This window comes from Engystomops pustulosus, chromosome 6 (assembly GCF_040894005.1).
Source record: "Engystomops pustulosus chromosome 6, aEngPut4.maternal, whole genome shotgun sequence".
In the NCBI taxonomy this organism is placed as follows: domain Eukaryota; kingdom Metazoa; phylum Chordata; class Amphibia; order Anura; family Leptodactylidae; genus Engystomops; species Engystomops pustulosus.
The window spans coordinates 158,874,073-158,900,340 of NC_092416.1; the positions used below are offsets into that span (position 1 = coordinate 158,874,073).

At 41.1% G+C, this 26,268-nt stretch overlaps 1 protein-coding gene across 1 annotated transcript; it reads right to left on the bottom strand.

Annotated features, from left to right (window-relative positions):
* Window positions 1–353: 353 nt before the first annotated feature.
* On the bottom strand, window positions 354–24,497 carry LOC140064822 (uncharacterized). Its single transcript, XM_072112069.1, has 16 exons — window positions 24,365–24,497; window positions 22,811–22,926; window positions 20,887–21,007; window positions 18,278–18,379; window positions 15,882–16,001; window positions 15,710–15,782; window positions 14,824–14,887; window positions 13,885–13,970; window positions 12,474–12,614; window positions 10,432–10,479; window positions 10,017–10,157; window positions 8,601–8,665; window positions 7,918–7,981; window positions 5,005–5,068; window positions 2,290–2,444; window positions 354–563 (listed from the first exon to the last, which is right to left on the bottom strand). Exons 2-16 carry the CDS (start codon window positions 22,899–22,901, stop codon window positions 528–530), a joined length of 1,371 nt encoding a protein of 456 aa, XP_071968170.1. The 5' UTR covers window positions 22,902–22,926; window positions 24,365–24,497; the 3' UTR covers window positions 354–527.
* Between the last annotated feature and the right edge of the window lie 1,771 nt (window positions 24,498–26,268).

Genomic DNA, 26,268 nt, shown 5'->3' on the forward strand with positions numbered 1-26,268 from the left:
CGGGCTCCCACAGTAACAGCCGGGATTAGGGGGGTGCGGATGGCCTTCAGCAGCACAATGACAGATCCTGTCAGAGACAGGATCTGTCAGTGTGCATGTCGGCCTGTGCATGTTCTTAGGCTGACATTTTTAATACACTGCCTTACATCAATTCCCAGAGTGGGACAGTAAAAAAAACAAAAAACAAAAAAAACATTATAAATAAAAAAAAAATAAGTAATAAAATAAAGTAATAAAAATATTTTTTTTAAAAATTCCTAATGAAATACAGGCTGTAAATAACAGACCATACAGCTTCATCCACAGTAAGCGGTTCTTCTGGCATATTTGTGTTTGACCCTTTAAACACATAATTTGTGTTAGTCATTTATTATGATTCTTTGTAAATTATAAGGAGAAGGAGCGAGTACAAGCCTTATAATGATTCGTTACTGAGGAATGTTTGTGCGCGCGAGAATGGACTGTTGTGTAGATGACATATAGATGAACTGGGTCTCTCTATTTTGGTCCAGGTAGTTGAGTTTGGATTATTTTGTCGGAGGACGTGAACATGTGCATTTGTCCTATAATAAAGATAAAAAAGGTACAATTACAAAATAGCCTTGTGTGCTTTAAGTCAAAACAGCAAGTTTTACACATTACAATTACACATCACATCATAGATTTGCCATATTCTGTCTTCAGGATGCACAATGGGAAGGTGTACTGTTACTTCTATTGGTTCCTGTGATCACGTGACAGATCACATGACTGCTGGGATGCTGCTCATTGAACCTTTCTACTGAGCCTTTGTTACACATGGAAATTCATCACAAAAAGTCCACTTCAAAACTTAATGCAATTATTTGCAACACATGAATGCAAACTTAGGGGTCGTGATCTAGTCAGAACACTTACGAACAGATCACGGCCCCCCATAACGTCCCTCTGAATGAGCCCTAAGTTTGCATTCATGTGTTGCAAATAATTGCATTAAGTTTTGATAGGCTTCTGTGGTTCATGGCGATGGTGCGGTAAGCACATGGTGTGTCATCTGTCACTGTCATCAAGTCAGGAGGGAGAAGGGGTGAAGAACGCTCACCCCTCCTCCTCCTCCTGGCCCTGTGCTAGTCCAGGACCCGGCCCGAGCAGCACACAGCCATGTGAATGTCCCCTTAGAAGGGGTGAAGAACGCTCACCCCTCCTCCCCCTGGCCCTGTGCTAGTCCAGGACCCGGCCCGAGCAGCACACAGCCATGTGAATGTCCCCTTAGAAGGGGTGAAGAACGCTCACCCCTCCTCCTCCTGGCCCTGTGCTAGTCCAGGACCCGGCCCGAGCAGCACACAGCTATGTGAATGTCCTGTTAGAAGGGGTGAAGAACGCTCACCCCTCCTGGCCCTGTGCTAGTCCAGGACCCGGCCCGAGCAGCACACAGCCATGTGAATGTCCCCTTAGAAGGGGTGAAGAACGCTCACCCCTCCTCCCCCTGGCCCTGTGCTAGTCCAGGACCCGGCCCGAGCAGCACACAGCCATGTGAATGTCCCCTTAGAAGGGGTGAAGAACGCTCACCCCTCCTCCCCCTGGCCCTGTGCTAGTCCAGGACCAGGCCCGAGCAGCACACAGCCATGTGAATGTCCCCTTAGAAGGGGTGAAGAACGCTCACCCCTCCTCCCCCTGGCCCTGTGCTAGTCCAGGACCCGGCCCGAGCAGCACACAGCCATGTGAATGTCCCCTTAGAAGGGGTGAAGAACGCTCACCCTTCCTCCTCCTGGCCCTGTGCTAGTCCAGGACCCGGCCTGAGCAGCACACGGCCATGTGAATGTCCCCTTAGTGGTCTTAGACCCACCACAGACCTAGTAGCAACAGGTCTCCATGTAAAACGCCAGGCTTTGCTTGTAACTTGGTCTCTTACGGCAGTCTTGGACTCAGTTTACAATTGTGTTGGGTCTTTCTATTACACTCTCGGTTTAGTACATTAAAAGTTGAATGGAGTTTGCCCATCTGCCTACTGTTCCACATAATAATTTCCATAATGTACAGTTTAATGTACTATTCTTAGTGGAAAAAAGATGCCGGCTTGACGGATGTTTTTTATCTTTTAAAAACTAAAAAAGAGAATGGAACCTGTTGAATGCAGGTAGGAACCTTACAGTGATAGAGGTAGGGAAACCTATGATGATACTTACTGAGTACTTCATTATGCATTACCAACTCCGATATGCTGAGTTCTATTGTCAGAAGTTCTGAACATACAGTACAGTGGTCACACAACATTGTTATCACAATCTATAACAGGTGTAAGGAACTTACTGTATGAAATGCACATTTCCCTTTAGGTAGCACTTTTGGTGGTGTGGGAGCTGGAGCACCAGGAAGTACTGGAGGTAGTGTAGGAGTTGGTTCTTCGTGCAGATGTGGGGGTGGTCCACTAACTGGAAGTACTGGGACAAGTTTTTTCGTGTTACCTAGGAAAAAAAATATATAATATATTAGAGGTTTATTATTAGGGTTTGAGAATATGTCATCACAGTGATAAGAGGATCTGCTAGAGGAGAATCTGCAAGTTTGTCTTAATTGGGCTGAACCCAAATTGAAAAACCGGAATAGAAAACGCCTGTTTGGCTAACACCAGGTTAAAGGGGTTAGCCACAAGTGTGGGGGCAGTATATTAGGTCATTTATCAGTCATTTATGGTCAGGAATGTCTGAATGATGAGGTAAAAGACAGGAGGCTTCACTTTACTTATTAATAAAGTGGTTCTCTTCAATATAGCGGCGCTTTCCACCGCCGGAATGCCAGCGCTGCCGATTTTGCAAGCGCAGTTTAAAGAGTGATCAAAAGGTTAGTGGGGGGGGGGGGTTGCTGGCCAACCTGCAAATTGTAGTAGGAATCCAAACTTTGTGATTTGGGTCCGCTCAACTACATTGATATGGAAGATTAAAAAATATACAAAACTTTCCATTTGAAGATGGCTAAAAATGTAGCTTGCCTTTCATATGTGAGGTCTGTTCATGTTCAAATGACCACAATAAAGAGTGGAGCACATTTACTAACAACAGTGCAGTGTGTACTATGTGCACGTGCTTGGGTAGTCTGCAGGGGGCGCCAGATTCAGGATATCTGGTCCCGCCTGCACTGCACTGACAGAGTGCACCCAATTTTTTTTGGTGCACCTTTATCATGGGGCGTGCATCACAATTCTGTCACGACACTAAAGGGTCACGTGCGACACAAATGTGCAAGCAGTTTGCACATACAAGAATTAGCAGATACCATATTATTTTAATCTAGAGCTTCTAAATGAAAAGAAAAGTCTTTAGAAATCCAACATACTTGACTTTTATTTCACCGTTGTTCTGATGAACTTGAGGCTACATTCACACTGACATAAAGATGGACGTATGACCACCATACCATAGTACGTCGGCACTCAGGGAGAGGAGGAGGGGGTTAGCATTGCTCACCCCCGCCCCTCTTCATAGCGATATATGGCGCACGGCGCTGTCCTACGGGGATATATGACATATACTACCTTTCTTTCTCCCGGCAAAGGAACAGTGCGGTGCCGCACATGTGCAGCACCGTATTGCTCCCGTATGGTGCCGCATGCCCATTGCCGGCTGTGGGGGACTTATATGCGTCCCCCATACGCCTTGGGCTGTAAGGGAAGTAAAGTGTCGAAAAGAAGTCCCCGTTTATAACATATTATCCTAAGGATGCCTGTCCTTTAAGCCATATACCAGACCGACACAATGCAGAGGATGGGACCTTGAGCAACATAGTGATATATAATACAAGGAGTCCTTTCTTCTCCGGACAACAGCAGAAACGTAATCATAAATAGTGTATAGCGCTGCCAGGGGCCCTGGGCTGTATGAATATTATTGCCCAAACAAGTCTGGAATTACTTCTTAAATATGGGACTAGAATCAAGATTCTTGGGGAATAGAGTATGTGTCCATTCTGCCTGCTTTCACTCTGTGCTTTCAGGACCATTAGAGGACCTTTAAAGGTCCTGAAAGGGCTGTTGTGTACACGTGTATTGAGAGCATGAAGGTACAAGAATTTCATAGGTATAAAATTTGGTGGGTGGTCCCTCTAGAAGGTTTGGTCCCCGGGCTACCACCTGTGTATTATAAACCTCTATTGAGTACTGCTGCTGTTTTGCAGGGAATAGTCAGGAATATTCACTTACAGAGGACGCGTGTTGGCTCCTGAGGGCGTCCTCTGTAAGTGAATATTCCTGACTAACAACTGTAATAGTATATCTTCTGTATGTACAGAACCTCTTCAAATGTGATTGGGTGTCCTCTTAACCATTCCCCTTATTACCTAATGAGCTTGGTCCTATATATTTTGTGATCTGTGAATGCTGTCATATGTCCAATTTTTTAGTCAGAAGATTTGAACCTTTTCCCGAAACGCGTCACTTTTCTGGACAAAAGTATTTACATCATATTGTATTGTATTTTAAGCATCCATTTCTATAGTCTCTCAAGCTATTTATTTTATTTCATTTTAGTTTTATTTTAGTTTTATCCTCAAATAAAATGTCCATTGCCTAAAATATACTGGTGTGAGTAGAATCAGTTCAATTCACTGCTGGTGTAGACACTCCACCGTTTAAGGCCATCCAGCGACCCATACCTTCAGCCCCGAATTTTACTTTTTTAGCATATTTCCACTACCGGTCCATCTTTGATGGTACTGGCTATCACGGGAGCTGTAGAGCTGCAGGATCGTATTGGACTTTGAGGACCACTCTTCTGGATTATACACTGCATACCACCAAGTGGTAAACAGGTGAGCATTATTGCTTACTCTAGACACCCCTAACGTGACGGTATTACACGAGGCATCGTCCTCCTGTTGTTCTTCTTTTTTCTCTCCATTTATACATGTAAGTGTGAAGCAGTCCTAATATGGATCCTGGGACTATAGCACCAATGAAGCCAGACAACTTTTTCAGCTGTAGATGCGAATGTTCAATTCCATACCTCCCCTAGCCAAAAAATGTATACTCACAGTTCATTTCACTAACCAAGACGCTTAGATGCAAATTCAACAGTTTTTCCAACAAGCCTTTAATCTAAGAATAAAAAAGAATTTTATTAGTTGTATTATTATAACTTCCTTTTGTCACTTTAGTTTTATTCTACTCATCGGTATCATCATTTATTGTGATTTTTATATATCTTATATTTTATGTTTTGGTTGGGCTCTGGTATTGATTATGGGTGCTTACAACAAGAGTATAAGCCAAGTTTTTCAGCACAAATACGTCTACCTCAGCTTATACTCTTAAACTCTTACTTAGTTTTCCAATGCCCCCTGCAGGTCCTCTTCTGTCTTTTGATGCTCCTCCTCCATCTTCAGCACACATGATGACACTTCAGCTGACGTCGTGGCATATGTGACAGCAGCACGTGAGTACAGCGTTTGGTTTTTTTATATGCTGGGCATACTCAGGGCTACTGGCAGTATACTAGGGGACAGGGGCTGGCTATATACTAGGGGCTACTGGCTATATACTAGGAGGCAGGGGCTGGCTATATACTAGGGGCATGCACTGGCAATATACTAGGGTTGCAGGGGCTGGCTATATACTAGGGGGCTACTGGCTATATACTAGGAGGCAGGGGCTGGCTATATACTAGGGGCATGCACTGGCAATATACTAGGGTTGCAGGGGCTGGCTATATACTAGGGGGCTGCTGGCGATATACTGGGAGGCAGGGGCTGGCTATATACAAGGGGCTGCTGGCTATATACTAGGGGCATGCACTGGCAATATACTAGGGTTGCAGGGGCTGACTATATACTAGGAGGCAGGGGCTGGTTATATACAAGGGGCTGCTGGCTATATACTAGGAGGCAGGGGCTGGCCATATACAAGGGGCTGGTGGCTATATACTAGGGGGCAGGGGCTGGGTATATACTAGGGGCTACTGGCTACATATTAGGGGGTTGCTGGCTGTATACTAGGAGGCTGCTGGCTATATACTAGGGGGGCTGTTGGCTATATACTAGGCGGCAGGGCTCGCTACATACTGGGGGACATTGGCTGCTGGCAATATACTTAGGGGTAGAGTCTTCTTACTATATACGGGGGGGGCTGGCTGGCTGTGACCATCTCCCACCCTAGGCTTATACTCGAGTCAATAGGTTTTTCCAGTTTTTTGTGTTAAAAATAGATACTTATCTACTCAGGATACTAATACTCAGGTCGCATTCATCTGCCTTATATATATACATTTCTTCAATTGGATGTTGTTAAAAAGACAGTTACCTTTGTGAAAATCATTTACCATACATGTAACCATGTTGTCTCCACCAGTCCAGGGGTGGTCCCATCCAAGGACATCTATCTTGTTTTTAAGGAACAGGTTCGTGTTCTGTGTCCGATATATAGTACGCTGAGCACAGTGACCTAGCACTCAGCGTCCGATATATCAGACGCAAGCGTTTCCTGGTTCTGTGATGTCACCCTGTCGCGAGTATATGTGGCACGGGGGGATCCATTGACATCACAGGATTGCTGAAGCTGGCCAGTTAATACAGACTGGCCAGTGACCTCAGTCATGACAGATCGTGTCATGCAGAGGATGTAATAGTGCACGAGGTGTGCAGAAGATGTAGTAGTACACGTCCTGTGTGGAGGAGGTAGTAGTGCATGCCGTGTGTGGAAGATGTAGTAGTGCATGCCATGTGTGGAGGAGGTACTAGTTCGTGGTGTTTGGAGACGGTAGTGGTGCATGCCCTATGCAGAGGATGTAGTACTACACGCCGTATGCGGAGGATGTAGTGGTGCTACTTGCTACTAAAACTATAAACCTTCTAAAGTTTGTAAAAAATAAGCAAACATTAAAAAAAATATGGAAATAGAAGACAAATGGCAAAAGTTTTCTAAAAAAAAAAAATTGTGGTTTGACTTTTTGTCTAAAAAATAGAACATTTGAACGTAAGAAAATTTGAATTTTTTCACATTTTTCCTAAACTGTTGAATTTTTACCCCAGGGACACTGATCCCATCCTGCCAGGAGATGGTGAGCAGAGAGAGAGGCTGCAAACTACAAGCTACATGGAGATAAGTTATCAGGGGGTAGGGGCAGACACATGTCTGTGAGATGTAGCAGCGCTCACAGTATAATGGTCTATCGGCCTCTGTGTAATCTCATGCATCTCTGATCTGTCTCATCTCTCTATGTGTCAGTGTGTTAGTACAATGTCAGAAGCCAGAGGAAAGTGTATTTACACCTGTACCCTGATAATGTAACCAAATTGTCAGCCCACAAAACTAGATGGGTCATAATGGGGCTTATTGACTAAGGGTCCCGCGGCCACATTTTCGTCGGGGTGTCCAACTTTTCGGGGACTACGTCGGGGATTGTGCCACATGCGCATTTTGCCGCATTGGCGCCGGCTTTAAAGCGACAGAAATTGGGTCATGGGCCGTCAGACGATCCAATGGATTCCGACAAACCGCAGAATTTAACTTTTAATTTGTGTCGCAAGATCAAGCACTTATATGCACCGGGAAGAAGGTGAACTCCGGCAGACCTGAGCAGAAAAGCGATAGATGCAGGATATCGAGCGCACGATCTTAGTGTATCGCGGCAGCTGTGCATTGGAGTCGGGGTACGCACCTCGGGGATCGCGCAGGGACAGGTAAGTAAATCTGCCCCAATGTGTATGCTTAGAGAGGCCCCACCACACCCTGGGATTATGCATTGATCAACCGAGTGAGAGATAGGAGCTAAAACAGCAATGAAACTGAGTAAAGTTGTAAATTAAAGGGTTAAAATGATTTTAATTGTGTAACATCACTAGGGGATAGAAAAGTGAGAATTTTCTTCAGTGGGAAAATCCCTTTTACGTACAATCTGGCTGCGTCCTTAAGGAGTTAAATGACAGACCATAGATAGTGTGTATACTTACTACGGATTTGCAGGCACACTGACCATCATCATTGCCGACTTTTACATCTGCTTTTATATCACCGCTATAAGAAAAATTGTGAACTGGGTTTAGTAACACATACATTTCCATTCATCATCTGGATATCCTCCTGCGTTTAACTCTAGTTTTGATAAGATGCAAGTTTGTAGAATCAAAAAAGGGAATTCAGCAGAAGTTTTGATTATTAAAATTGTTAGTTATAGGTCATGGAGATCTGTGTTATTATACGTTTGTGTACATAATGGGCCTTTGAGCAATGTGACAAATGAAATCCCAACACACATAAAAAAATCTGCTATGAAAAACACCCAGTCACTTATTTTAATAGTGTCTGATAGAGACAGCTTCTTATTTATCCTTAAAGCAAATCTACCACCAGGAGAAAGGATTATAAACCCAGCACACTGACATACTGGTGTGTGTCCCCTCTGTCAGGAGGCCTAGGCCCCCTCAGGATCATTTGCATAATTTTCAGAGCCTTTTATTCTTAAAAAAAGGGCATTGAAAGCTTAAAGAAGAGTGAATCCTACCGGAGGGGGTACACACCTGTATATTGGTGTGCCTGGTTTACAATACTTCATCCTGGTGGTTGATTTACTTTAAACCCTCTGCTCTTTTATCTTCACATTTTAGCATTTCAGCTAAAAAGGAGATGAACTTACCCTATACCGATGGCTAAAGACAAGTGCTCTTCAGCGAAACCAGCCCTTGTTTTCAGATTTACTTCCTGTGTGGAAACAAATAATATTGTGCATTATTTTGGTTTCATGTTACTCGTACTTCTTAGTTTTGTAGGGTTTGTTTTACTGTAAAACATATAGAATTATTTTCCAAATCTTTATTTATGCTGAAAATAATAGTGAATACTAAAAATAAGTATATGAGTGTAAGTACAACCGCCATTCAGTGGCTGGGGCAAAACTTGAAGTCAGTGACTTTTTACTTAAATTGTACACCAAGCCCACTTACATGCTGACAGGTATATTTCCTTGAAGTGACCATTACCGGTAATATGTGCATATGGCAACCAGAGGTCTTGCTATTGCCCCTCATCTGCTGTGTAGGCAAGCCCATTCTTATTAGTTTTCTCATAGGTTGCCTGTCAATGCATAATACACTGCAATATTGAAGTATTGGGAAAAATATTAATGAAAAAAAAAACCTCAGGTATCACTGCTTCTGTAACAACCCAACAAACTGTTTCATTACTTGTTTTGTACGAAAAAGCCTTTACACAGTTCCATTGGTGTAAAAATAAAAGTAAAATAAATCTGCCCTAATTTGGCTACATTGATGGAAAAAAAAGTTATCACTCTTGCAAAAAGATTACAAAAAATGGTTTGGCCATTAACGCCCATAATAGGATGGTCACCAAGGGGTGAAATTTTTACCTTAAGACATATGACTGAATAGTATTTCATGGTATTGTTAAGGATGTATGAAGAGGGCTCCCTCTGAATACATAATAGGTGTTTGCTGCATAATACATAAAACACCCTCAGCTAACACCACGAGGTAATCGGGAGGGAATGATATGTTGTCATGACAGCTAGGAGTCTCTGTGAGACTATGTTGGTCTCTGTGAAACTCCCAGGCATATCTCCAGAGATGATCTGTAACAGGCTGCTTCTATAATTTGCAGTATATGTTTGAGCGATCAGACTCTCAAGGGTTCAAATATCTAAAGATTGCACAGTAATTAAAATGGCATCAGTAGTCGATTATAATAATATAAGGGATTTGGACAGTGGCCAGGGTCCAAGGGCTTCTAGGGGGCCCATGGCAAACCAAACCACCCACCATATTTTATACTAAGAAGGACCTTCACTCATGAAATTCTGGTACATCTGTTCCTGCTCTCAATACACATGTACACAAGGGCAATTTCAGGATCTTTGAAGGTCCTCCAAAGGTCCTGAAATCCCAGATTGAAAGCTGGCAGAAGGGACACATCCCTGAGAAAATGGTTCTAGTACCAAATATAGGAAGTGATTCCAGACTTGTAGGGGCTACAATATTAATACAGCCCAGGACCCATGGTGGTCTTAATCCGACCCTGGATGGCATTTTGTACTTACAGCTGTTCCATCTACTATGACTTTGCCGGATGCAACAAGTTCAATATGTACAACGACTCCCAGATCAGATTCTTCTTCTTTGAGTTGCAAGTTCTTGAGACCAGAGATACTCAGACGAATACTGAACTTAGTATTTGGATACTGTAAAAAAACACAATAAATTAGGTTTACTGTTAAGTTTACTTTTCATTAAAGATAAAAATTTGTGTAAAATTTTATCGTATAATTCATTCATTTACTCATAAATTGGTGTCAAATAATTCCTTTTGTTCTCTGTATTATACCTTGGTCATATTTTATCATTTTTATCTTTTACTGGAGTCAGGTTGGTCACATGACAGCATATTAATGAAATAGCAGTAATGCAACAAGATACGATACAAGATACGATGCAAATACGATAGAAAGTACTCACTTTGCTATACCATTCCTCCTTGGAGATGAGTATTGGATCTAAGTAAATCTGTAAACCAATAAAAAACATAGTTTTAGATAAGTAGACAGTACAGGCGGTCCCCTACTTAAGAACACCTGACCTGACTTACATCCAAATTCAACTTAAGAACAAACCTGCAGAACCTCTCTTGTACTTAACCTGGGGACTGCCTGTAGTATTACAATATCTCAGGTAATTTATGGACCTTAGTCATGACATATTCATCAATGATTGGAACCTGTACTGGATGCACAACAATAATTGCGCTGCACAGACAGATCCTTTGACTTACAACAGTAAGGCAACATTTAAGAAAAAAAAAAAATCAACAAAATGGATTTCAGTTAATAATTCAGTACAAAAAACACCTAAAAAAAACAACTTTTTTGTTTCAGAGCCCAAAAGTGACCTCCATGGATTTATTTGTTCTGAACATCAGATTTGATGAAATATCGCTGTGTTTGTCTTTCAAAACAGAGGCTGAACATTGCCTTATTTATATTGATTGCTCCTGGCCCTGAGACCATCCGGGTGTTTGCTCACTGTACAAACAAGATGTCTGGAATTGGTTTAAAGGGAAAGCTTCACAAATTTACTTTTCAAAACCAGATGGCGAAACACATAACTTTTTCCAATCAGTTTATTTCTGTCCATTATTATGGGAAAAGGTCATTTTGTGTCACTTCTGGTAACAGGAGTAAGTTTTAAGGCCATATACAGCGAGAGACTGGAGCTAAATCATTGAGGCTTATAGGAGGAGTTTTGTTTGTACAGGCGGTCCCCTACTTAAGGACACCCGACTTACAGACAACCCATAGTTACAGACGGACCCCTCTGCCCACTGTGACCTCTGGTGAAGCTCTCTTGATGCTTTACTATAGTCCCAGACTGCAATGATCAGCTGTAAGGTGTCTGTAATGAAGCTTTATTGATAATTCTTGGTCCAATTACACCAAAAATTTTGAAACTCCAATTGTCACTGGGGCAAAAGAAAAAAAATTGTCTAGAACTTCCATTATAAAATATACAGTTTCGACTTACATACAAATTCAACTTAAGAACAAACCTCCAGACCCTATCTTGTATGTAACCCGGGGACTGCCTGTATATGCTATCAGATACTGAGAGTAGATAAGCTGTGACATCATCTATTGTCAGTAGTGATGTAATGATGGGTCAGTGTTATCTATATAGAGGGCATAGTACAGGGAGGGGGAGGAGATAAGCTGTGACATCATCTATTGTCAGTAGTGATGTAATGATGGGTCAGTGTTATCTATATAGAGGACATTGTACAAGGAGGGGGAGGAGATAAGCTGTGACATCATCTATTGTCAGTAATGATGTAATGATGGGTCAGTGTTATCTATATAGAGGACATTGTACAGAGAGGGGAGGAGATAAGCTGTGACATCATCTATTGTCAGTAGTGATGTAATGATGGGTCAGTGTTATCTATATAGAGGTCATTGTACAGGGAGGGGAGGAGATAAGCTGTGACATCTATTGTCAGTAGTGATGTAATGATGGGTCAGTGATGTTATCTTTATAAAAGTCAATGTACAAGGATGGAGGATATCATCTTTTGTCAGTAGTGGGTTTCGTGATAGGTCAGTGGTGTTTTAATATGGTAGCAGGCATCTCTTTACAGTCTGCAACCCTCATCACAACTGCTTGCTGGCTATATATCCCATGAAAACTACTCATCATGTGACAAGCAAATTCAGCCAGGAAGAAATAGTAAGGAAGAACACATGGGTAGCTCATAGTACATTGTTATGCAAGGAGAAAAACCTGTAATAATAATTGGAGGAAGAATAATGTGCAGTGTGTGAAACATATGGTCCTGAGTGGATTCAATAACATAAACTTGATACCCACAAATTGCTCTGAAGGTTAAAAATTCACATTATCTGAAATAAGCAATGCAAGAGGGAATGTGAGAACAATACGGAGCAGCGCAGGCGGCGCACAGATATTACTGTACTTATATACATGATGATTTCCTGCACATATATTACCTCAACAACCACGGTCTCTAGTGATAGTTCCACAAGTTTCTTCATGATATTTGTTGGAAATTCCATAACAATACCTTCATCATCTTTAGGTGTGATGGGCTCCAGTGTCTGTGGACATACTTTCTCGTCTTTAGATTTTATCTAAAAAAAGAAATATGAAACCATTATAATTCAAGAACCAATACACATCCATTCATCATAGGAGATCACCTTGTTATGGGAATACAGCAACATTTTGTGTTGACATGAAAGGGGGAACCTGGCCTGTTTAAGTAATTCCATTCCACCAACAGATTGTGTAATCTACATGATGTGCCGTAAATTGGTTACTATACAACTACACCCTACCATTGTTTGTGTCCTCAATGAACGAAATGGGGGACATTTCTCATACGTCGTCGCATGATGAAGTCCCTGGCCCTTAGGATCCAACCTCCTGATGTATTTGGCTGGGCAGCTGCACTAGCGTACATTTATATCACTGATACCAAGTCTACCGAAGAGTCTGATTGTGGGTCAAAGGACAGAGCTGACACAGATAACTCACCAATACCGACAAAAATATAATGTTACCTCTAACAATTTACATCATGGACTTTTTTTCCTAAAAGCAAGAACATTAAAAATGCTTGTATTTTCCAGGTATTTCAAATTTAGCTTGAAATTCCATCTTTTAGATTGCATCTCCCTATAAATCAATGTCTGACTTGAGTCTCTTATGTTCCTATGGAAAACTGACCAAACCCTCTAAGGAAAAAGGCCCACAATGGTCACATTGGAAAAAGCTCCTCAAAATGTTACCAGCTTCTACCAAGAGGTGAATCCTCCTCCAAAGAGGAAGGATGGGATTAAAAGGAGTTGAGGAACTAGATGGCCCTACTTACCCACTCCTAGATCTATCTGGCCGTCCACACAGAAGGGCCATCTACAGCTAAAAGTAGTCCTGGTAGGCCTATCTCAAATGTGTCAAAGTTCGGCGCCTATAAATTGATAAACTATATGGATCCCATCCCGCTGGGTTAGGCAACTACAGGGTCACGGATTGGGCACTCTTTCACCTCACACTTTCTCCCTTCTTATATTTGATACCAGTGCATTGAAACACTTGACACAGACCAGGGACTTCCATTTTGTTATTTATATCAGTCCATGTTATATGAAATCATTATGAACAAATATGAATTAAAATTTCTCTAAAATATATATATATACAAACATACTCACTGTACATTGAAACACATTGATGTTGAGACCAATAAAATGTCTAGTATTTTAATACTTTATAGAAATAACTTCCTATAATGATAATAAGCAAAAACTCCCATACAGTACGTGCATGCAGATGGCACCAGACCATGGATTTAAAGGGATGCTTTAATGGCTATATAGATGGAAACAGAAATGGACTTACACAGAACTTGGCATTAGGGTTGCCGTCAATCATTTTTGCTTCAGTTAGTTCAAAGCTTAGCAGCGTCTTTCCAACAAGAAAAGCTCCTGTAAAACAGTGACAAAGGGTTAAATTATGTTTTTTATGTAGGAAGTTTTTGTCATAAATACATGGGGTATGTGGTGGTGGATGGGACCAGTTAATTTTCTATTCCCCTTACATTTCTGTGTATCCTTTGATAGTTTCAATTGTGTGTGAACTTCTCCTATCTTGCTATTTATATGACTTTTATCATTAGTTTTTAGTAGTCCAGTTGGTATTGGTTGACCTCTCTCCATGATGTCAGTCATGAAGTCACCACCCACTGGACTCACTGGATTTAAAGGGAACCTGTCATCAAAAATTGGCCAGTTTGTTGTAAGGCAGCTTAACACATTTGAATTCATGTTTCTTTCATGGTCCAGCAGTTGGCTGTCTGCAGACAGGACACTATCTACTATCAGCTTAGCTGCTCCTGCTCTATATCGTGCTGCCTGCAGATAGTACATTATGTGCAATCTGCTCAGCTTCTCTGGCTCTATAACTTGCTGCCTGCAGACAGGACACTATGTACAATCTCCTCAGCTCCTCCTGCTCTATAACATTCTGCCTGCAGATAGGACACTATGTACAATATGCCCAGCTCCTCCTGCTCTATAACATGCTGCCAGCAGATAGGACACGGTGTACAATCTGCACAGCTCATTCTGCTCTATAACATGCTGCCTGCAGATAGGACACTATGTACAATATGCTCAGCTCCTCCTGCTCTATAACATGCTGCCAGCAGATAGGACACTGTGTACAATCTGCTCAGCTCCTCCTGCTCTATAAGATGCTGCCAGCAGATAGGACACTGTGTACAATTTGCTCATACCCTCTTGATAAAAGCTATACAGTATGTCAAAAAGTATAACTTACTATCAACTATGATCCTGTTTCCATTGTTCAACACAAGACATACTGTATCCACGATAATTGCCAACTTAAATGTAAAAAAAAAGGTGTGTTATTTCTTCAGGGTCATTTTTCAAACAATTATTGTATGTGATTTTTATGGAAATCTACCACCAAGATGAAGGATTGTAAACCGAACACACTGACATACTGGTGTGTGTCCCCTCCAGCAGGATCTGCTATTCTTTCCCTCACATTTTACGGGAACAGAGGTCTTGTTATCTTAAACTGAATTGAAAAAGTCCAGCATGACTCCTGCAGCTTCATTCAATACTACAGAAGTGCCTGTAATTGCCAAGCGCAGCGCTCAGGTAATACCAGAGTTCCTATTCACTGTCTGTATGAGTGGCGGAGACTTATGAGCACTGTGCTGGGTAATATCTGGCACCACTTTATTTTTAAAGGGATAGATAGGACCCCTAAACAACCTGCCATTTTATTCAATAAGTAAAAACAAGACCCCCGTTCTTGTGAATAGTGTGAGACTATTCACATGTTAGGGGGGAGACCCGGCAGTCAGGCCCACATAAGGCCTCTATAGGGGTAAGGGGGATTGTATCTGATGAATCCATAAGGCGTGAGGGGGGCTTCACATAAAATAACCATGAGGGGGCGGTATAATACACAAAAAAATATTTTAGGGAACAAGAGTCTGTTTTAGTTTCTGACTTTCTAATGCCAGTACGTGAGTTCGCTGCAAAGGGGCCCACCGAGGCTCTGTCACCCAGGGGCCTACTAAAACCTGGAGCCGACCCTGCCCCCACTGATCAGAATCTTATCCAATACGTTGTAGATATTGCTAAAACCCCTTTAATCGTTTTATTAATTTATTTAATGAAGTCATACTTACAAGAGACTTCAATATTACTGTAACTGGTTTCAAAACAGCATTGACTAAGAGTTTGCTAACGCTCAGTGTCTGCCTGCAGAAAGAATCAAGAACAAGATTTTAAGTGGTGATGACACCTCATAAAGTAGTTACAATCTTAGTAACTACTAGACCCCTTCCTCTGTGTACTTACTCATTTAACGTGATCTCAATTTTTAGAAGGTCTTTTGCCACCTTGTATACAATGGCGCCATTTTGTAAGTCAAGGTCCAAGTTGGCATCTATGGTAACTGTCAGGCTCACATCTTTGAACCTTAGAAGCAAGAGAAGAATACATTTAGCATGTTTTCCATGTTTTTTCATACAATTCAACAATTTTGTAATGCTGTAATAATACATTTTAAATAGAAAGACAATGTAATGTTGAAGAACATCATCTGCTTCCCAAGTCTTGGCAATGGTCTCCACTCCTAAGTCCGGTCAAAGGTCTCCACTCCTAACTATTTAAGATTTTTGTTAACAGCTCATCAAGTTCTTTAGTAGTTGTATGAATTAATATGCAGTACATTTTACTATTTACACTGTATAGGGAGCTATAGATAAGATTTCTTTACTATAAGAACTGGGAATCTGTAGAATAGCCTGGCTCCAGCGCTGGTCACAGCAGGGACAGCAGAGAGCTTCAAGAAAGGCCTTGATACTTTTCTACATCAAAATCACATTGACGGTTATGTTATAATGCATTCCTCATCCAATCCCTTCCCTTCCTTTGGTTGAACTTGATGGACATGTGTCTTTTTTCAACCGTATTATCTTTGTAACTGTTTGTAAATTTGAGCAGGAATAGGACCTTCTCTGTCTTTTGCAGCCCAAGCAGTCACCTCATGCTTTTGTAAACGCAGGTGTTAACAGCTGTTTAATTAGGCAAATCTCCCTTCGGTTGTAGCAATGCGTTTTTAAACGCACGCAGTAAAAGCAACGTGTGACCGCACCCTTATTTGTTTTCTGCGGGACACTTAAAAAAAAAAGCATTGGCAAATTCTGAGGCCAATAAATGTTTCACACTTTGGTGTACGTACCTTTGCAAGGTGTCATTCTTTGCAGTACGTGCTGGAGTTGTAATTTATACTTATTGTCTGATCATTTTTTATTCAAATATTCATGGATGGAAAAATAACAAAAAAGTGTTGATTCAGACATTTGGGCACGTGGCGAAACCTAACATTTTTATGATTTTTACTGTTTATTTATTTTTATATGTGTTCTAGGGAAAGGGGGTGATTTAAACTTTTACCCATAGGGCTCTTTAACTATGTGGGGTCTGATTGCTCATACTATATACTGCAGTACTACTGTATTGTGGTATATAGCAATTTTACTGATGATCATCATGAGGATATTGGAGTTCGTTACACATGTCAGGTCTACAAGTTTCTATGAGACTGTAGGCTTCCATGGCAAGCAATCGCCACCCTCTGATGACATCACAGGGGTGCAGTGTTCGGCCTTCCAAAATGGTGGTGCACATAGGCAGCTCTGTTAGGTGTCCAGTTAGACCCGGCATTTAACAAATTGACTGCCGCAATTGGTGTGTTATACAGCCGTTATGCACCGACGCCCGGTTGTTTACTCTTCATTCTTCTTGTGATATACTGAGTTCAATACTATAATCTGATCCCTGATCCCTTCAGCGCGAGGAGCAATTTTCACTGACTGCACTCGCTAGTGGGCAAGAGGCCTAACAGAGCACTTATTAGTATCTGCATGGCACCATCTTTGCTTATAACAATTGCAGAGATAAAGTGATGGGATAGATATAGCTAGCTGTCTGTGGCAGAATTCAGGAGTAATTTGTACCACAAAAACCTGTCCCACATTTTTAAGGGTTTTAGACCATTTTAACTTCTACGAAGGGGGTGTAACTGATGGAAAATAGGGCATGGCTTCACAGCAAAAAGTTGGTGCGTCAAAAATATGTATTTGGCGTATTAAACTCGACCAACTAATGGAAGGTGCAAAATACTAGTTGACCATTTTAAACTACACCAGATTTATCATCCAGCATCAGACACGGGGGTAAATCTGGTGCAGCAGAGAACTGTCTAGTCTAAGTCTGCACTAGTCTAATGTGTGGTACATTGTTAAATTTCCCCTGATGTGTACCCAGTGTTGCACCAGCCATAAGACGAGTTGAGCCTCTCACCTCAGGCAGCACCACCTGCATTAAGGTTGGGGGGCTGAATCAGGGGTACAGTTACCTGCCACAAAGAAGGTTTCGACACTTAAAAATAGTGTCTCTTCCCACCCAATGTTAATGGGGTGTAAAGCACTACATGGAGAACCCACTACTAAAGATAACTCACATATTTCTATTGGATGGGGTGGAGTGGGGTGCCATTATGTAGCTTGCCTCAGGCAGCAGAGAGTTTAGGTTCACCCCTGTGTGTACCGTATAAATTTAGCAGAGCTAGAGTGGGTGGAATCAGACTGAGACACTTGGTGGAACATCAATGTTCTTTATCACTTGGAATAGCAAAAGTAAGTTTTAAGGTTTATAAAATCTCTAAAATCTCTTAAATTTTGACTTACCTGTCACAGCCAAGATGTAGGTTTATTTGAGCATGTATACCCAAACCTTTCGGAGTATCACTAACTCTGACTTCTAAAATATTCACATTAGAAATCAGGACACTGTAAGAATGAAAGAACAAAGTAAAAATACTGTAGGCATCAAGACATACATCTATTATTCACACTATGATGGACGCGTCTCTGCCAACTAATACATCAGAGAGAAGACCAAAGAGGAGCCACCAGGAACTGCACTGAGGATCAGGGCTGGCTGGCTGTATACTACATGGGGCTGGCTGGCTGTATACTACATGGGGCTGGCTGGCTGTATACTACATGGGGGCTGGCTGAATACTACTGGGGGCTGGCTGTATACTACAGGGGGCTTGCTGGCTGTATACTACTGGGGGTTGGTTGGATGTATACTACATGGGGGCTGGCTGGCTGTACACTACTGGGGCTGGCTAGCTGTATACTACTGGGGGCTGGCTAGCTGTATACTACTGGGGGCTAGCTGACTATATACTACTGGGGCTGGCTATATACTACAGGAGCTGGCAGGCTATATACTACTGGGGGCTGGGTGGCGATATACTACTGGGGGCTGGCGATATACTACTGGGGGCTGGCTTTATACTACAGGGGGATGGCTGGCTATATACTGGGAGACTGTGACCAGTGCATTTCCCACCCTCAGCTTATACTCGAGTCAATAGGTTTTCCCAGTTTTTGGTGGTAAAATTAGGGGTCTAGGCTTATGCTTGGGTCAGCTTATACTCCACAGATCCACAGATATATCCTGTTCCACAAATCCAGACATCCATGTCTCTGCTATATATATGCTACCTGAATTTGCTTCTGACCCAATATAATTCTGTTACAGAAAGAGTAACAAGAGCTGATGGCAGAAACTATCATGCTTGGCAAGCCTCTGTTTTACTTGAGGCAAATGAAATGGGACTGTCAACCATTTAGGGCTATTAGATCCTAATAGGCAATCTCTATCAACCTCCTTTAGTGGCAATGGAACAGCAGTAGTAGAAAGGACTTAATCATAATAGCAAGATAGGTCAATATAGATACTGCCAATCTAAGGATTGTTGTGATGAATTTCTAAAACTCAGAATAAAAAGTTAAGGATATACTTAATTAGATTTGCAGGCTGCAGTTTTAAAGCGTATAAAATAAGAGTTATTATAAAAAGTTCCACAGACCTTAAAGGGGTTTGCTCTTTGTAACTCATGTGTTTTTTTGTAATGTGTGTGTAAGTGTATTAGGTCATTCACCAATATACATCTATTAAAAATGTTGCACTTCTTGATTAATATGTAAAGTGAAGCCTCCTGTCTTTTATCTCATCAGCCAGACATTCCTGTCCATAAAATGGCTCTAGATGGAGGGTCATGTGATCTTTATCTGACCACGAACAATCGACCTACCAGGGCCTTGATCTTATATTCATAAATACTTAAAGGGGTATTCTCGTCTCGGCATTCACATTCAGTTTCATTAATTTGCCATATATAAACATTTCTTCAATTGGATGTTATTAAAAAAAAATGTTCCTGTGTGAAGATAATTTCTCATAAATGTAGTCATGTTATCCCTTAGAAACAAGATGGCTTCCTCGGATACGACCACGTCACACTCTGGCAGCGGTGGCCAGACTTGCACTATAGGCTCCTGCCGGACCACCAGGATTCAGCAATCATTACCACAGGACGGCTGTAGGACCTGCAGTAACTCCCGGACATTTTATATACCAAAACCTTTTGTTTTTTTGTGCAATCTCTCCAGTAGAGGTGGCCGTATCCGAGGAAGCTATCTCGTTTCTAGGGGACCACATGACTACATTTAAGGAAAATTATCTTCACACAGGAAATTTTTTTTTAATAACATCTAATTGAAGAAATGTTTATTAATGGCAGATTAATCAAACTGAATGTTAATGCCCAGACAAGAATACCCCTTTAAGGTATTTATGCACATGTTCATGGACATGTTTATTAACAAGGTGAAGAATAACAATCTTAATTTATCAGATTTTTATCTTTAAAATGACATCAGAATCAAGATGGCACCCCTTCCTGCTTCATTCTGATCTTTCCCTTCAGTGAAATCCATCAGAGGAAAAAAAGTAATTTGTTTTTCAGAATTTTTTTGCAGGAAAATAGGGGATTTTCAAAAAAGGGATGACTTAATGGATATTACCGTATATATCCCCTCCTTTTAGTGTTGCAAATTTAGTGATGAAAATGCCGGTAATTTGTGGTAATTTATGGTATGCAGAGGGATCCTTCCTTATCTTTTGTTTTGGCTGGAGATGTCCAAATACCGTATGTGTCACAAAATTTTCATGGAAATTAAAATGGAACATCATCTCCATGCCAGGTACCTATGCTATACATTGAATGGAGCTCTCCCTGGCATTGTGTGTGCATTTCTGAACTGCTGATCTTTGGAACTTCGGATGTTGGTCCTTTAGCAATCTGATATTGATGACCTAATGCCCTGCCAACAATATTATCATAAATGAAAAGCCCTTTCAACAAATGTTCTCTAAAGAGTCATCTAAAGGGTAAATTTTCACTGCATTTCTAATATAAACTTAGCAATAAGTTACTTACTTATTGACAACACTTATTACACCTTGTAAAAGACCCCCAAGTGGAATACTGTCGATTTGTAGGTTTGCAATTGTTAATCCATTCAGTGGACCACATGCATGTGTTAGTGTTTCTTTAACAACTGAAAAAGAAAAGTACAATTTATTGCATTGAATTTTCTCAGATTACATGTAAAGGTAACCACCAAAGTGGAGGGGAAGTAATCATGGAATATGTATCTGGTCACTTTTCTTCCCTATAATTAACCTTAGGGAAGCCGCCCATCAGTTCGTGATACTTCTACCTACTCCACACCTCATGCCAGTAAAAGTAGCTAGTAAGAGTTTGGTGGCAATATAATCCAAGACCCTCAAGATATTATAAAGTTTACCAAAAAAAATAAAGTTATTGGGAACCAATAGAAAAAAATACATAGACGTAAAAAACCAAGACCCTCAAAAAGCATGAAGTTCTTATTAACCAACACAACTCCAGACCAACCAGAAGTTGCAGTATCTTAGTAGTAGGTGATAAATTAGTAAGTGCACACGAAAGGATTATCCACCTCATGTGTAATGTCCTGCAAGACGGGTCTTTACTAAATTCTGTACCCATATAACTTCCTGGTTGGCTGGAGAGTGTCTGGCTGGACCTTTGCATGCCATCTTCCCTTTACATTGCACATTGCTGTATATTTTGAAAAAGGGCATGAGGCCTGAAACATGTTATTAGCTACAATAAATTATTTTAATATTATTTAATTGTTCAAACTTTTGAAGATGTATTTTCCAGCAGAGCAGTTCCAGCCTATATCTTACTCCTGAGTTACCTGCAAGCTCATTGCAGGCTGGGTCACCCATTTAAGTGCCATTGTCCCCAATATTTACCAGATCAGTTATGTTTCTGCCATCTACTGTCTAGAAAGAGTGTTTGTTCAAGTATTTTATTCAGTACCAATACCAAAGTGTTAAATTTGTATTTGTGTTATAAATGTGACTTTTGTAACTTTCCTGAGGTATAGCAGCCTGTGATTGGATGGCATTCCCATAAACTTCTAGACAGAGCAAAAGTCTATAAATATAAGGTCAGCTCTGGGGTTCAGGGTCTCTGTTCTGAGACTTGTACTGAGAACACACTGATTAATCCAGCCTAGCTGACTTCTGCTCCACTATTATCCTGTCACAGCCTGTCATGGCCTCCACCTCTACTTCCTTCCTCCTTGACGGATTTGGATAAGGCCTACACTAGTACTGATCTACCATGTCACCTGTGGCTAAGCCGCCATCAAGCCAACCACTACGTTACTAGTTATCAGCTGCCTCAATACACTGGGGACTGTCACCCCCATGTAAGGATGTGGCACATGTAAGGTAAACTGAGCAGATATATGAGGAAAGATGGTGACTGTTAGCGTTCCCGAGGTAATAGTGCTTCCATGTAAAATTTGGCAGCTATATCTGTAGTAACAATGCTCCCATATACATCAGCCATATCTGCAATGTGAGGTTTAGAAGCTCACTCATATAGTCAGACATGTCTGACATAAGTAAAGTAACTAGGAGCAGATGCAGTAGGCGACATGTGGACTACATGAAATCCTGTGGTATTCATTCCCCAATGTACTATATATCAGACATGTCTTCAGTATGTGAAATAACTGGGAACACAACACTATGAGGACAATGTGTGAAGCGATAAGCTTATCCATCAGCCATGTCTGCAGGTATATGTGAGGTAAATAGGAGCAATGGCCACTACAGGAACTCTTATGATTTTTGAGGTAATAATCCTCTCATATATGAAGATGAGTTAATACTACATTGGTAAATAATGTCTGTGAACTAAGTGGTGACATCAGTGTGATATATGGCAACCCCAGTATTATAATATTATAATATAATGTATTGCACAAAATGCATAAACCCTCCGTGACTATTGTGCTTACCGGGTGTGTGGTCTTGTACACGTCTGCATCCGTTAGAATAGACCGAATCTATGGCAAATGCCAACAAGAGGGACGTCCACAGGAATTTCATTTTGATTCTGGGGGTGCCAGCAGTACTAGAAAAGCCAAATACATTGCCAGTGCATTGTATATCGTGATTTCAGACAACTATATTCAGTAAAGTACATAAATTGTATCTTCAACAGAACTGGATGGACATATAAAGTAACACCATGTCCCCTTCACGGGCTTCAAATTGTATCAGTGTCTTCAGGATGCCAATACAGTTTGTAGCTTTAGCGGAGTAAGGATAAAAAGTCTCTCTACACTGTTAATGTGATTGGATTTGTGCATTATGGGGTATGCAAAATCTGCCCGTTATGTCTAAGCCTAAACTAGATGTGCTGGCCTACTGATTGAGAACAGGCAGGATATAGTGAATGTAATGTGTACTCCTTGCACAGGGGTTGAATTTGCCCATAACACATCCCACTCAATTTATGGTCTCCTAGACGGATTTCTTTTTCCCAGGGAGATGCTAAACTAAATTCACCTTTCAGCCTTAGGCTACATTCACACTGCCGTTGCCCGCCCATACCGTACCGTAGCGGGCAACGGCACTGCACGGGGAGAGGAGGAGGAGGTGAGTGCAGCTCACCCCCGCCCCTCTCCATAGAGATACATGGCGCCGTATTACGGGAAAAGATAGGACGGCAATGGGCCTTGAGCCCATTGCTGTCTATGGAGGATGTATATCGGCCGTATATACGTCCTCCATACGGCAGTGTGAATGTAGCCTTAAACTGCTTAGACATTCATAGCAACTCCTAACCCTGTTATTTACAGCATATTAATGGGTGCCCTCGTCCCCAAATCTGACCTTTGTCTTACTCATACTTACAGAATTAGAATAATACTAGTTAGGTAGCTTTATAGTAACAAAATCTGTAGAATTTTGGCAAGCACAGTACAAAATCAAAAGGCAAAAAGGATAATCTGAACTTGAGAAAAAGGGTCAAAATAACAGGATACAGGAAGAAGAATAACAATAGAATCAGAAGCTTTCTAAGAAGTAGAGTACTATAGAGTACAGTACTATAGAGTACTATAGAGTACAGAACAGGAGGAACTTATATGAGAAACCACAGACCCCTCTGGTAGATAATTGGAGAGGAATTCTGGTTAACCCTTTGAGAACAAAAGCATGCGTACGGCACCGCACCGTTCCGTAGCCGGGAAACATGTCCTATCTTTCCCTGTAAAATACGGCGCCGTGCTCCATGTATCGCTATGGTGAGGGGCGGGGATTCCTTTAGGAACATCTATTCCAGATTCTGACAAAATGCCAGAAACCAGATGTCACCTCCCCCTAGTCACTATAAATGCACATAGCACAATATAAAACAATAATATAATTTAAAACTATAAAACCAACAAAATATTATATTTTTGCAGACAATATTGCAATAATAAGAATTCTACCAATATATTCTACCCTCTATATGAAGTAGCTGTATATATGTCAGGAACCTATTTTTGTCGTAGTGAACTTACCTGGATGGGTACAGTGTGGCTGGTAGCTTGGTGCCCGGAGTCTCTCCTTTATATACCCATCGTCCTATCTTAAACAAAGAAACATCGAGAAGTACATCCTTTTTTGTACAGTGTCCAAATTACATGGCTGTGGGCGATGGGGGAAAGTTCTGCGGGGATCGTTTATTTGCTATTTTATAAATCATTGTCCATGTTCGGTTAGAACACCCCAGTCCAGTTTACAGAGTAAAATAATAAATTTGAAGGACAACCTTTTAAATGTTTACTCTGATCATGCAATTGGAACAAATGGACGGTTTCAGAGGGGACAATCACCTCTCTGCCAGCCGTCCCCATGGCTGAATTTCAATAATTAGAATAAAAATAACATTTTTTGGGAGATGTCTCAATAGACATTAAAAACAAAAATGAATGTCAAACAAGGTGACCACGGCGATGTTTTTCATAGTGTAAAGAGGGATTTGTTTTATTTTATTGGGAAATATTGATGTTCCTTTTTAAGTATTATTTTATCATTGTGTGTTTTTGTGTATTTTAAACATTATATTTCCCCCATGAGGTTATAAAAGACCCCTGGGGGATATTTCTCCCCATTTTTACATTTCTTTCTTTCAAATTCACCTATAACTCGGGCATCTCTATGGGGGAAAATGTCTGGTCAGAGCTTTACAGGGTCCCAGTAGCTCTGATTAACCCCTACAGATCAGTTGATCATCAGGTCTATATACACTGCATAACATTACTTTGGCTCTATGCATTGAAGAAGGGGAAAAGGCAGAAGCTGTGATAAACCACTTCTGCCTTCTCCCTAGGGTTTCCGGCTGTGTGTGGAAGTAGAAAAAAATCTGCATCATTAGTGGGTGGTTGGGAAAAAAAATCTCAGTCACTGCTTTACAATTTATTAACCCTTTAACAACTTTGCACATAGTAGTACATCACGGATGGCAGTGACTTCCTGCATCGTGAGGTACTACTACGTCCAGCTTCTGGTACCAGTTGTAGAATGGAGCCGGCAACAGAAGCTGCGGGTGTCATTGTATGTGTTAACCCCTTAAAGGAGCATCTGGAGTGATTTGGACCCCCTGCTGTGGTTACCGGGGGAGGGGGGGGGATCCACTGCTCCGATGACAGCCCTGACAGACCCCGGGGCTGGCCAATGTCTTCCAGAATCCGGGTACAGCATGCTCCATGTGTTACATAACAGTGCAATACATCTTTATTGCACTGTGTTAGATGAATAAGAGCTTGAACAAGCAATCAGGGCATCGCTTGTTCAAGCTAACCTGTAAGCAAAAAAATAAATAAATAAATCTTTTTAATAAAAATAATTAATTGATTAAATAAAGTAAAATCCCCTAAACACCAACATTCCCTATACACATCTAATAAAGTAAAAAAGACACAAAATCACAAAAAAAAACACTTTTGTGTTGAAAAAGTAGAAAATTTTCAATTTCGAAAATTGAGAATGTTTCACAACTGAATGCAAAACATATCATCCAAATGTTTCCACTTACATGGAGCACAAGTGTCACAAGAAAACACTCAAAATCACTTGGATTTGTTAAAGCGTTCCAAAGTTTAACCATTTATAGTGACACGGGGCAGATTTTAAAAAATGGGCCATGTCAGGAAGGTGAAAAAATTACAAATGACAAAAAATACAAATTTAATAAATCTGATAAGCTGCAGAGCTCCATAGGCTGTCATGGACTTGTGACAAGAAGCATCATAAACAACCCCCTTTGTCTTACCGGAAGGGAAACCTGTTGGGCTTTTCATTATGAATATCATTTTTTTTTCTACATTAAAGGGGTATTCCGGGGATATGAACGTCTGACATAAAAACCCAGGATGATATAAATAAATGAATACAACAATACTCAATGTCATTAGGCACAAAA